The 11992-nt window shown below is 43.7% G+C and overlaps 2 protein-coding genes across 5 annotated transcripts; one reads left to right on the top strand and one right to left on the bottom strand.

Annotated features, from left to right (window-relative positions):
• Positions 1 to 2916: 2916 nt before the first annotated feature.
• On the bottom strand, positions 2917 to 5283 carry LOC123146853 (uncharacterized). 3 transcript variants are annotated; one of them, XM_044566126.1, is made up of 4 exons: positions 5039 to 5283; positions 4694 to 4921; positions 4245 to 4347; positions 2917 to 4171 (listed from the first exon to the last, which is right to left on the bottom strand). In XM_044566126.1, exons 1-4 carry the CDS (start codon positions 5065 to 5067, stop codon positions 4028 to 4030), a joined length of 504 nt encoding a protein of 167 aa, XP_044422061.1. In that variant the 5' UTR covers positions 5068 to 5283; the 3' UTR covers positions 2917 to 4027. The 3 variants fall into 3 exon arrangements, with proteins under 3 accessions (XP_044422061.1, XP_044422062.1, XP_044422060.1); XM_044566127.1 differs by having other exon boundaries at positions 4278 to 4347; XM_044566125.1 differs by having other exon boundaries at positions 2917 to 4347.
• A 1108-nt stretch (positions 5284 to 6391) lies between these two features.
• Positions 6392 to 8407, top strand: LOC123146852 (F-box protein At1g60400-like). Of its 2 annotated transcripts, none has more exons than XM_044566123.1 (3): positions 6392 to 7388; positions 7475 to 7609; positions 7718 to 8407. In XM_044566123.1, exons 1-3 carry the CDS (start codon positions 6423 to 6425, stop codon positions 8078 to 8080), a joined length of 1464 nt encoding a protein of 487 aa, XP_044422058.1. In that variant the 5' UTR covers positions 6392 to 6422; the 3' UTR covers positions 8081 to 8407. The 2 variants fall into 2 exon arrangements, with proteins under 2 accessions (XP_044422058.1, XP_044422059.1); XM_044566124.1 differs by having other exon boundaries at positions 7475 to 7629; positions 7875 to 8071.
• Positions 8408 to 11992: the final 3585 nt, after the last annotated feature.

Raw genomic sequence — 11992 nt, 5'->3', positions numbered from 1 at the left:
GGGGATACGCTACTAGAATAGTGAAAAAATAAAATTAAAAGTTGAAGCAAATAAAGCATAAGTCATGCTTAATTATGAAAAAAGACTTGGTCGTTCTGACTTACTGTATCCACTTCGAAGTTCTCATCCAGCTTGATGCTGAAGCGCCTATCATCAACTAGAAAAAATTTGCCGCACAGGCCGCGCTGGTCTTCGCAGTATTTGCACATAATGAAATTGTGTTCGCCGTCAGACGACATTCCTATGTTCATAGGTGAAACATTAAACACTTATTAGTTCTATTAATTCAACTAATTCAATTAAGCACTTACGAAAAACATACCTAAATAAAGTAGCTCAACCAATTCAACTAACTAGTTCAACTAATTAATTCAACTAATTCAACTAAACTAGTTCTATTAATTTTCTTACTAAAAATAAGGTAGCTAGTTCTACATAGTAAAATGTTAATTAGATGATCAAATCTCTATATAATAAAGTAGGTAGTTCTATATAGTAATATTTTGATTAGATCATCAAATCTCATATACCTAAATTTTCTTACTAAAAATAAACTAGTTCTACTAATTCAACTAGTTCAACTAAGCATTTACTAAAAATAAACTAGTTATATTAATTCAACTAGTTCAAATAATCTCATATACCTAAATTTTCTTACTAAAAATAAACTTGTTCTATCAATTTTCATACTAAAAATAAACAAGTTATATTAATTCAACCAGTTCAAATCTCATATATATATATCTAATTAATATCTAGCTAATTCATCTAAAATTGACATTAATATTTAACATCTTTTCCATATAATTCATCTAACATTAACATTCTAACATTCTTATCTACGTAATTTATCTAACATTAATCTAAACAACAGAAAACAGAAAATAAGTAAAAACAATGTGTGTGTGTGTCTGTCTGTGTGTGTGTATGTGTGTGTGTACGAGCGGGGGGCGGCGGCGTACAGGCAGCGGCGCGAGACGGCGATGCGACGGGGACGGCGCGATGACGAGCGGCGGGCCAGGGGCGACGGTGCGAATGAGACGACGACGTAGTACGAGGCGACGGCGGCGGGCGGCGGGGGTGACGGCGGTGACGGCGACGACGGGTGGCGGCGGTGACGGGCGGCGGGGGCGATGGCGGCGGGGCCTGTGAGGGCGGCACGCGATGGGCGACGGCGCGGCGACGACGGCAATGTCACGCGAAGAAGTTGGAGAAGAAGTGGTGGTCGATGAAACTGCATTTTTCATAAGTGCCATATATATAGAAGGGGCCTTTAGTACCGGTTGGAGCCACCAACTAAAGGCCAATTTTCGCCAGGCCAAGGGGCGAGAAACGTCCCTTTAATACCGGTTCGTGCCACAAACCGGTACTAAAGGCCCAATCATTAGTACCGGTTGGAGCCACCAACCGGTACTAATGGTTGTGCGCTGCCACCGGCGGTGCACAATGTTTAATCCCACCTCGCCGAGCGAAGGACAGCCGCACTGGTTTATAGACCCAGTCGTGGCTGCTCCTTCGAACTTCTCTATATAGCAGACTTCTGGGCCTAACTATGGCGTGCTGCCCTATGAGCCTGCTGGCCCTTCTGGGCCTGCATTTGCACACCCTAGGTCTGGCAGGCCCACTGGACAGCGCCCCAACAAATTTTTTATACAGTTTTTTCTTGTCTGCATTATTTATTTTCTTCTATTTATTTTTGGGTAATTTTTTATATAGTTTTTTCTTTTCTACATTATTTATTTTCTTCTATTTATTTTTGAGTAATTTTTTATATAGTTTTTTTCTTTTCTGCTTTATTTATTTTCTTCTATTTATTTCTGAGTATTTTTTTCTGTATTTAGTTTCTTTGTGACCCTCTCTACTCTTTCGCACATGCTATGCGGGTGAAATGATGATACCATGCCAAGTTTAAGCATTTTCAGAGTTTATTTTGTAGTGATTTTCAATTTCACGGTCATTTAACTCTCTAAACAATTAGGTAAATGACTGAAAAACAACAAATAATGTCAGAACATGTTGGAAATTGATGACGTCGCTTTGAATGCTGCATACTGAACACAAAAGAAGTCCGGAGTTCAAATAAGTTTAAAAAACATTGAAGTGCCCGTGTAACAGATGAGTTCTCGTCCGAAACCCTGATACTCCGAAAGAGATTGTCCAGTTTATACATGAAGTGTGTCCAGTTTTTGCCGTGACCCTCTCTACTCTTTTGCACATGATATGCGGGTGAAATGATGATACCATGCCAAGTTTCAACATTTTCACTGTTCATTTTGTAGTGACTTTCAATTTCACGGTCATTTAGCTCTCTAAACAATTAGGTAAATGACTAAAAAACAACAAATGATGTCAGAACATGTTGGAAATTGATGACGTCGCTTCGAATGCTGCATACTGAACACAAAAGAAGTCCGGAGTTCAAATAAGTTTAAAAAACATTAAAGTGCCCGTGTAACAGATGAGTTCTCGTCCGAAACCCCGATACTCTGAAAGAGATTGTCCAGTTTGTACACGAAGAGCGTCCAGTTTTTGCCGTGACCCTATCTACTCTTTCACACATGCTATGCGGGTGAAATGATGATACCATGCTAAATTTCAACATTTTCACAGTTCATTTTATAGTGGTTTTCAATTTCATGGTCATTTAGCTCTTTAAACAATTCGGTAAATGACTGAAAAACAGCAAATGATGTCAGAACATATTGGAAATTGATGACGTCACTTTGAATGCTGCATACTGAACACAAGAAGTCCGGAGTTCAAATAAGTTATTAAAAATAAAAAAGAGGTGCAATGCTGGTTAATTTGCTTCAAGCCTTTCGGAATAGTGTAGACTGCACTGCACATAGCTCAATGCAATCTATGCTATTCCGAAAGGCTTGAAGCTAATCAACGTGTAGGTGAGCATTGCGCCTCTTCGTCATTGTCTCTGCACTCACGGCTTATAAACCGCTCATACTGCCTCTCTCTTGGCGAGGTGGGACTAAAAATCAGCTTACTAAGAAACTCTAGTATCGGTTCATGCCACGAGCCGGTACTAAAGGTCTTTGTGGGGGCCCCAGCCTGATCACAGCCGCACTGGGCTCATTAGTATCGGTTCGTGGCATGAACCGGTACTAAAGGTTGCCCACGAACCGGTACTAATGATGTCCGCCCGCCTAGCCGTTGGAACCGGCACTAATGGTCACATTAGTGCCGGCTCAAATCCAAACCGGCACTAATGTGCTTCACATTTGACCCTTTTTCTACTAGTGATAGTGTCCCTTTGCGACGGTCGAGACAGAGCAATTGTTTCCCAAGGTTGGCCTATGGGTGTTGCCGGCGCTCAATTCTTGCACGGCGTGGCCTGCCTCCGGTGCTCTTAGTTGGCTAGTTGGTGTAGGCGTAGTGCTGGTCGTCGGCAACGATGTTGTGCTTGCTCCGGTTGTTGCCATTGTATTATTCTACCTAGTACCTTGTATCTTCTTTCCGCTTTGCTTTGCATTCATTCCCTTTGTAATGTGGTGCCTCTGTAATCCTGGCCGGTTGATGGCTTTATTAATTCAAAATCGGGTTAGGTTCGAGCTCTTTTCAGGCTCGGCCAACGGCTTTTCTCTCTACAAAAAAGAAAGGACCATAAAGATTCAACTGCAGGCGTAAAAAGAAGAGTGGTCTACTCAGTAGTTCTCATGAATTCGAAAGTGCTAAAGTGATCACGAGCTGCAGTGCTCTCGGTATCTGTACCACAACTCCTTCTCGTGATGAGCGCTGGTGGACAGGTCTTTCCAGGGTGGAATTCCAGCGATGCAAAATTTTTATGGCCCATGGCCCACCAGCCCGATGGAATCACAGCTTCGCCGTTAGCACGGACCGGCGCGGAACAGATTTTATGCTTGGCGGGGCAGAAATTGCATTACGAACTGAGCCGTCCCGGTAGGGATTCTGGTCTAACGGGTGGTTGCACACTTATTTAATGCATCTACCCGTTGGAGGCAGGAATCTTACCCAGCACGGTTCTCATCTACATAAGCACCTCATCCCACTTGGTTTATCTCACCTCGCCCTCAAGCATGTCTGCATCATCATCATCGGCACCCCAGGATGAGATTTTGCCCCTGGTCCCTTGTCCACAGTGCGGCGATCGGGTGTATACCTGGATCGCTCGCTCTGGAGTCAACGCCGGCCGTCGTTTCTACAAGTGTGTGAACTTTACGGTCAGTTTTTCCGAGAGTATCGAAGCTGACCCCTATATTCGGCACAATTACATTATCACCAGGAGTTTCAGCAAAAACTCTGACCGATTTCTCCAGGGCTGTCATCCTATCCGGGCAGGGAGCACGCCCCGGCGCTGCAGCCCCAACCCTGACCCTGCATACATCAGCAAAGAAAATGTATTCTTCTTAATTACAACAATGTATAAATACGAATCTTGCTGCATAGCTTCGTCTATTTGTTTTCACACAAGCAGCTGCAGACTGCGATTTTTTCAGGACTAGCACTGCACGCTTAATATTTATTCAGTCCTACTGCCTCTGTAATACATCTTCAAGTTCAGAGTCAATTATATTGTTTCATCTTTTCTGTAGTAATTTAATTGCATCGACGGCACATATTGGCAATTGCATACATCAGTCCACCAACTAATCCTACCAAGAATCCAATTATCTGCACACCGTATTCAGTCATACAGCACGAATCAGTAACACATACGTACCTTCTAGTCCATCCCGGAGCCTGTGGATCAACTTGCTCTATCGAGTTCTCAGATCCCTGCGGCCTCTCACGCCCATCCTTTGCTGCTCCATGAGGCGGCGAGCAGATTAGCGCATCTGCGCTGGATGCACTCGCCGCCGGCAAGGACAACGCCGGCACCGGAACAACAGGACATCGCGTTGGCCCCGTCGGTATCTCGCTGTCATTCACTTCCTCAATCAGAGTCGTTCTGCAAGAACAATCCAACCAGAGGTAAAGTTAGATCCAGCGCCTAACTCAAATCCGATAGCAAATATAAACCCAATCCAAGAGTGAGCTAGCTAACACGGAGGAGGAAGATTAGCACCTGTTGAACGGCTGCAGCAAGAACTCCATTGCCGTCGGAGCCGGCACACCGCAGCTTGAGGTGGTGATAGAGCCGCCGCCGAACCGTCCGCAGTGCCACGATAGCCCCAGGAGGTGGAGGTAGGAAGGAGTGACGCCCACCTACCCATTCTGCATTTACTCCACCAGAATCACGTCGTTAGCACGCATGATTCACGGATCAGTAATCGCACGATGATCCGAGCCACGGAACTGAAGTCAATTACTGCCGGCCTCGAAAGCACGAGCAGTTCTGACCCACCGCGCATGACAATTTATCCATTAGTTTCCACTTTCCACGTCGACTCCGGGCCCCAGCATCGGTCACGTGTGCGCGCTAAGACGAATCACGAGGCCGTATTCGAGGGGACAGATACTGAGCGCCTGTGTGCTCGGGATCAATTCCTCCGCGTCCTCATGAATTTGTCTTCTTGTGCACTTGTTCCTTCTCTCTTGGTGGTTCGGTGGCATAGCATCAGGTTTTTTGCATCCTATCTCGCGAGGGATGTTTTCTCGGCCACAATAAGCATCCGAGTCTATATGAACTATATAAGCCATGATAGATTTAATCTTTTTTTTGAATTTCCTAACGTGATTTTCTGTTTGAAAAAATTAAATATTTTTTGAATCATGAATATTTTTTGGGAATCATAGAAATTTCTTGAAAAAAGAGGACAAAATTGAAAACACGATCATTTTTCGGACTACAGGAACATAATTGAAAACCCAAACATTTTTAGAAACAATGAACACTTTTTCAAAACACGAGCATTTTTTAATTTCCCAAACGTATTCTATTTGCGATAAAATTTTGAAAATATGAAATGTTTTTGTATTTGTGAACAATTTTTAAAATTGATTGTTTTTGAATTTGTGAACATATGTTAACCATGTGTTTTTAATGCAGATTTTTTTATAAGTGCTAACATTTTATCAAATTTCTATTTAAATAATAAAAATCTGAAAAGCAAAAGGAAACTTAAAAAGGAAAAAAATTAAAAAGAAACATAAACATAATAGTATAAAATAAGAAACAAAAAATGGAAATAAATAATAATAAATCGGTTCAAGAACCTAGAAGGTCCCTAAAAAAACAGTCTGGGAAATCTCAAAATGTTCCCAAAACTGGAACGTGACAGCTTTAGATGGGCCGGCCCATAAAGAAAGAACTACGGGCCCTTGAAAAAAGTAAAAATTTGGGCGCGCACATGTGAACAAAGTTGGCGCCAATATCTTCTGTCGGTTCCCGCCATTTTTTCTGCCAACCGAGGAAAGACAAAACTAAGGCAAAACTAATCCCCAATCCCTCGTTCTTAATTCCCCAATCCAACCCCATTACCCCCACCACCAAGCCAAGCGCGGCATCCATGGATGCGCTGCCGCCACCGTCGTGGCCGGCGCACGCCCCCAAGAAGCGCATGTTCGAGCGGGCGGGCGACCAAGAATCACCACCGGGGAGCGGCAGCATCGGCCTCGATCTCATCGGCGCCCTCCCCGACGCCGTCCTCTGCACCATCATCTCGCTGCTCCCCACCAAGAACGGCGCCCGCACGCAGGCCGTCGCCCGCCGGTGGCGACCCCTGTGGCGCTCGGCGCCCCTCAACCTCGTCGCCGACCGTGACCTCTCCGGCAATAAGCGTAAACGCGTCGCCTACGTCTCCAAGATCCTCGCCAAGCACCCTGGCCCAGCCCTCCGCCTCGACCTCCCCTCCATCCACCAAAGCCTCTACGGCAAGGTCAACCGCTGGCTTCGTTCCCAGGCCCTTACCGACCTCCAGGAGCTCCACCTCGACTATGACGGCGAAGAGTACATGATATTCCCGCTGCCGTTGTCCGCGCTCCGCTTTGCGCCGACGCTCGGCGTCACCAGCTTCAGCTGCTGCAGTTTCCCCGACTTATCCACGCAGTTTTTGAATTTTCCGCACCTCAAGCAGCTCAGCATGTACATGGTCACCATCTCGGACTTGCCTGCGCCGTCTCTGCATTTTCCGCTGCTCAAGCAGCTCACCATGCGTGGAGTCACCATCTCGGGGGAGGCTCTCCACAGCATGCTCTCTCGCTGCCTTTCATTGGAAAGCCTTTTACTGGATTTTAACATTGGCATTGCTCGCATATGCATCAGCTCTCCCACTCTCAGGAGCATCAGCTTCCTAGGGACTTTCTTTTTCAAAGAGCTGGTCATCGAGGACACCCCTTGCCTTGAGAGGCTGCTGCCACCCACGCCAGACCATTGTATGGGGACTGTCCGGGTAATCCGAGCACCTAAGCTGCAGGTATTTGGTTTGGTGTCAAAGGGCATATCCAAACTCCACATTGGAACCACGGTTTTTCAGGTAACAACACCCTTCTACAATCAAGCAATCAGAACTCACATGTTTGCAAGTTGTTTCTTCTTATTTTGGTTTGTCATTTTCTTCAGGAAATGATTGCCATCAGCGTGACAACCGCAATGCGCACCGTGAAGGTTTTGGTTATCGAATCTGTTGGCCCTAATTTTGATGCGGTAATTGGCTTCCTCAAGTGCTTCCCTTGCTTGGAGAGGCTGTATGTCATTGTGAGTAATTCATATTTGCTTGCTTTAATTGTCAACATCAGCATGATTCACTTGTGCTCTAATCCATTAACCAACTGCCTTTATGATATTTATTCTTTCCATCTCCAGTCGCGCCAATGCAATGAGATGAAAAATGTGCTAAAATATGACCCACTGGATCCAATTGAATGCCTCGAACTCCATCTCAAAAGAGTGGCGCCGGAGAACTACTTTGGCAACATGGCAGATGTTGACTTCGCCAAATTTTTCGTTTTGAATGCGAAAGTGCTAGAACAAATGAACTTCGCAGTACCTACTTGCCACCGCAACGACAAATGGAGGTCTGACCAACACAAGCTGTTACAAGTGGACAACAGAGCTTCTTCGGATGCTCGATTTGAATTCACAAGTGGTTATGGGTATAATGGCATCGATGACAAGCATACCCATGATTTATCAATGGCCGACCCCTTTGGGAGAACCTTGCTTTGATGCTGCTTGCAAATTCGGCGCCTTTCAGAAATGGCCCTTTTTGTAGTTCAAAGTAACCCTTCACCTCTAATTCTCTGTTCCGTTGTGCCTGAATGTTATTTAGTATCTTTTCTGTTGTAAGATGTAAGCTGTTTGCACCATCAGCTTTTGTACTGGCCTTAGAAGGGAGGAGCTATAATATTTGAATATTTCAGAAGTTATATTTTCTGTTTTGTTGTGCTTGAATGTTAGTATTTGACATATTTTCTGTATAGGTGCAGTGGTTTTTTCTTTCCTGTTTGATGTCACGTTGTAATATATTTACACTAGTTTAACTAGTGGTTGCTACTTTGCTTCTATACTGGCTTAAATGAAGGCAGCCCTATAATATCTAGTTTTCTGCCATGAATTGAACTTTGAAGTGCACAATGTCGCCAAACAGCAACCTCTCTACCTAATGATTGTCATCTATGGCTTATTTTTCATGTTGAAAAAGATTGTTATGTCAACAAATATGTTGATATTACAGAAAAAAGGTTGATGGAGATTGGTTGGTTTACTCAATGGAGTGAGTTCTTCCGTGGTGGTTTGGCGATGGAGCATCAGTTCAACCAAACCCCAGTTTGAAGCCATCGGTAAAGCATGTCCGAGATCTCAAATTTGCCGAGGAAAGCAGAGGACACAGAACTGGTTCTCATTCTTCATTTCCAACAAGCTGACAATCTTTTAAACTGTAAATCCGCTACTAAATCATTTTTATTTCGAGAAGCATACTCCCTCCGTCCTTGAAAGAGTGTACTTCCAACTTTATTGGAAAGTCAAACTTTTTTTACGTTTGACTGTAATTATACAATAATAGACTAACATTTATGCCATCAAATTAGTAGCATTAGATTCATGATTAAATATATTTTCGTCATATACCTATTTGGTTTCATAAGCATTGACATATTTTTGCATAAACTCGGTCAAACTTTGAGATAGTTGACCCTCCAATAAAGTTGGAAGTACACTCTTTCAAGGACGGAGGGAGTAAGACATAAAATTACTGCAGACAAAATTTACAGCGGGCATCAGTGCCGAACCATAAATTGAGAATAGGGAAAGCAGCAGCTCAAGCCTCTGGGTGCCAAGCAATTATTAACAAACTGCTTCATGTGACTTTTCTGGTAACTTGAGCATTCTAAATGGGGATGCATTATAAATGGAGTTGGTTATGAAAAATGGGAATGCTCCCAGTTTGAAAAAAGGGTTTGAAACAACCAGCAGGAGATTATGCGAGCAATTATTCAACGGATCCATGACCGCCTTTGTGTGTTTCCAGTTCTTCTAGCAGAGAGTACGAGAGTTTGTTGAGATGTATAAAAGCTGCAGAATAAAATCCAAGCATCACTTAGGAATATTAAACCATCTCCCGTTTCTAGCTGCACAAACTGAATATTGCAGTTAACTATTTTGGCACCACAACAGTGAATATTGTTGTTAACTATTTTGGCATCACAACAGCAGCAATCCACTCAAACCTGATTTTGATACATCACTGTGCACATCACAAAACAGAGCACCAATTCACTAAAAACAGAGTAGCAACAGGACAAGATACAGAGTGCATAAAAATCACTGTACACCAAACATAGTTAGAGCATACATGCAGATAAAGATTTCAGCTGACACAATGCTCACAAATGTAGCTTCTTGGATTGCTAGACCCAGCTTGGTAAAATAGGAAGAAGTGATACACAATAGCGTAGTAGATGCAGAGTCGTTCTTATCAGCCGCATCAGTCGTTCTGAATGTAGCTTCTTGGATTGACGGCTGGGAAGTAGGCTGGCCGCAATCCTAGATGCAGACTCCAGCTCGTGAACCCCTTCCTCAGCCTTTTCACCCTGGCAGTCAATCCAGATGCAGAGATCACTGAGGGCAGAGAGGTGGCCGATGCCAAGGTCAGGAGCGCTGCTGCACGCAGAGCTCGCTTCAAGCGCCACTAGTTGAAATCCGAGTGCTTTGAGTTTTGGCATGGCTCCTGCTTCAAACGTCAGAAGACCCACCTCACACTCACAGTAGAGGAGGAAGCGCTTCAGGCATCGGAATATGTTGTTCCTCTAGGCCTTGCATGTTCCCGACGCCATGCGGTAATTTTGCGCCACCAACAAGTAGCAGTTTCAGTTGCAGCAGCTTAACAATACTTGCTGGCAATTCCCTTGTACAAGTACCATATAAATTCAGCATCTCCAAACACTGTAGATCTCCGATCTGTTCAGGGAATTCTGTAATGCAGCTTCCTTCAATCCGCAGGTACCTCAACAGACACAACCTCGTTATATTTTTAAGATAACCAATTTCCAACTTCTCACTCCTGTGTAGAGCAAGCATTCTCAGGGCTGGAAATTCCAAAAGAGGAGGTACTTGATCAGTATATCCAAATACGCCAAGGGTTCGAACATGAGCAGTGACCATGGATGGCACGGTCTTCGCATTTTCTAGGCCACGGTAGTCAATCGAGAGTCGCCGAACTTTATGCTGTGAGACCAAGGTATGTGTTTGATGACCACTTGAAGTGATAAAATTTTCTTCCGCTGCCTTGGATATAATGAGATCACGGATCATATCATGCACACGGCACACGGCATGCAATTGCTTGACCATCATGGTTGTTATATGTTGGTTGGCCATGTTTCTGTTTATCAGTTCATTGAAATAATCTTTTCCTGCATCGGATAATTTTTTCCCACCATCAACCTACCAAATCTTTCTGCTATCCACCACCTCACCAAATCCATTTGGACCTCATAATCTTCCGGATACATACTTGATGAGGCCCGAACAGCGAGGCGCTAATTCGTACGTGTAGATGGTCCGATCTTTGACGGCAATGCTTGATTAATAGTTCATCCCCCTGTTCCCCTTCACAATCTCCAAGAATACACGAATAAAAATAATGATCCCCTTGGATCAGCACGTAGGCGTCGATGTGATGATCAATCCTCCGTCGCTAGCAAATTTTCATGATGAAAAAATTCATAGATGATACACAAGATATAATCACCCAAAACCTGAACGTTTTAGTGTGTTGTTCATAACTTATGAATAAACTCAAAACTCATCTGATTACAAGGTCGTAGCCTAGCTTTTTATATGCCAAAAAAAAACAGTACGTCAACTCTAAACCTAGATGCTTAGACTCCAACTCCCTCACGTCATGTGCTAACTAGAAAAAACAAATCCTAACAAGATAGAAAAAGGACTCACGTACGTGCTAGCTCGTTGACTCAAACAAAAGGATAAGAATCTAACAAATCTGCACCAGGATTCTACCTATCGCCACTTGATACGGAGGGGTACGAAAATTAGGCTCCACCAAAGCCAGCACTGGCTCCGCCTTAATCTCCTGTATTTTCTTGTAAGACGCATGGTGTCATTCTGATTCCTTTTTATTCTGAAACCAATTTGATCTCTTGCCATTTTATGTGTACGTGACTTTTTTGTACACCTTTAGACTACATGCGTATAGGCCTCTGCGCTAACATGCCAATGACATCTCCTGGTTTCAATGCATGCGTTATATAATTGGTCTCTGGTCTGCTAAGTGCCAAATTGATTCCCGGTCCACAAAGTTCATGTACAGGATCATCCTTTCCTCGATGAAATTTGACCGCTTGCATGGCATTAGGAAGTTTCATGCCCGCATCAATACTTAAATACAGTAGGCAGGTCTTCAGTTGGAGTGTAAGATCATTATAGCAAAGAGATAAGATCCTTTCCATTTCCTCCACATGAGGGTTTTTCTCAAGTCCTAACCAATGGAATTTGGAACCGAGATCCAGCCTTCTGTGCTATCTGATTTTGTGGTCAACAAACTAGCAATTGTGATGACTGCTAATGGTAAAGGATTTGATCATGCCTTGTCTTGTATTTCCAGTTGTGTGTGTATAT

This window comes from Triticum aestivum, chromosome 7A (assembly GCF_018294505.1).
Source record: "Triticum aestivum cultivar Chinese Spring chromosome 7A, IWGSC CS RefSeq v2.1, whole genome shotgun sequence".
In the NCBI taxonomy this organism is placed as follows: Eukaryota; Viridiplantae; Streptophyta; class Magnoliopsida; order Poales; family Poaceae; genus Triticum; species Triticum aestivum.
The sequence above is the reverse complement of the archived record's forward strand: the minus strand, read 5'-3'. Positions and strand labels throughout refer to the sequence as shown.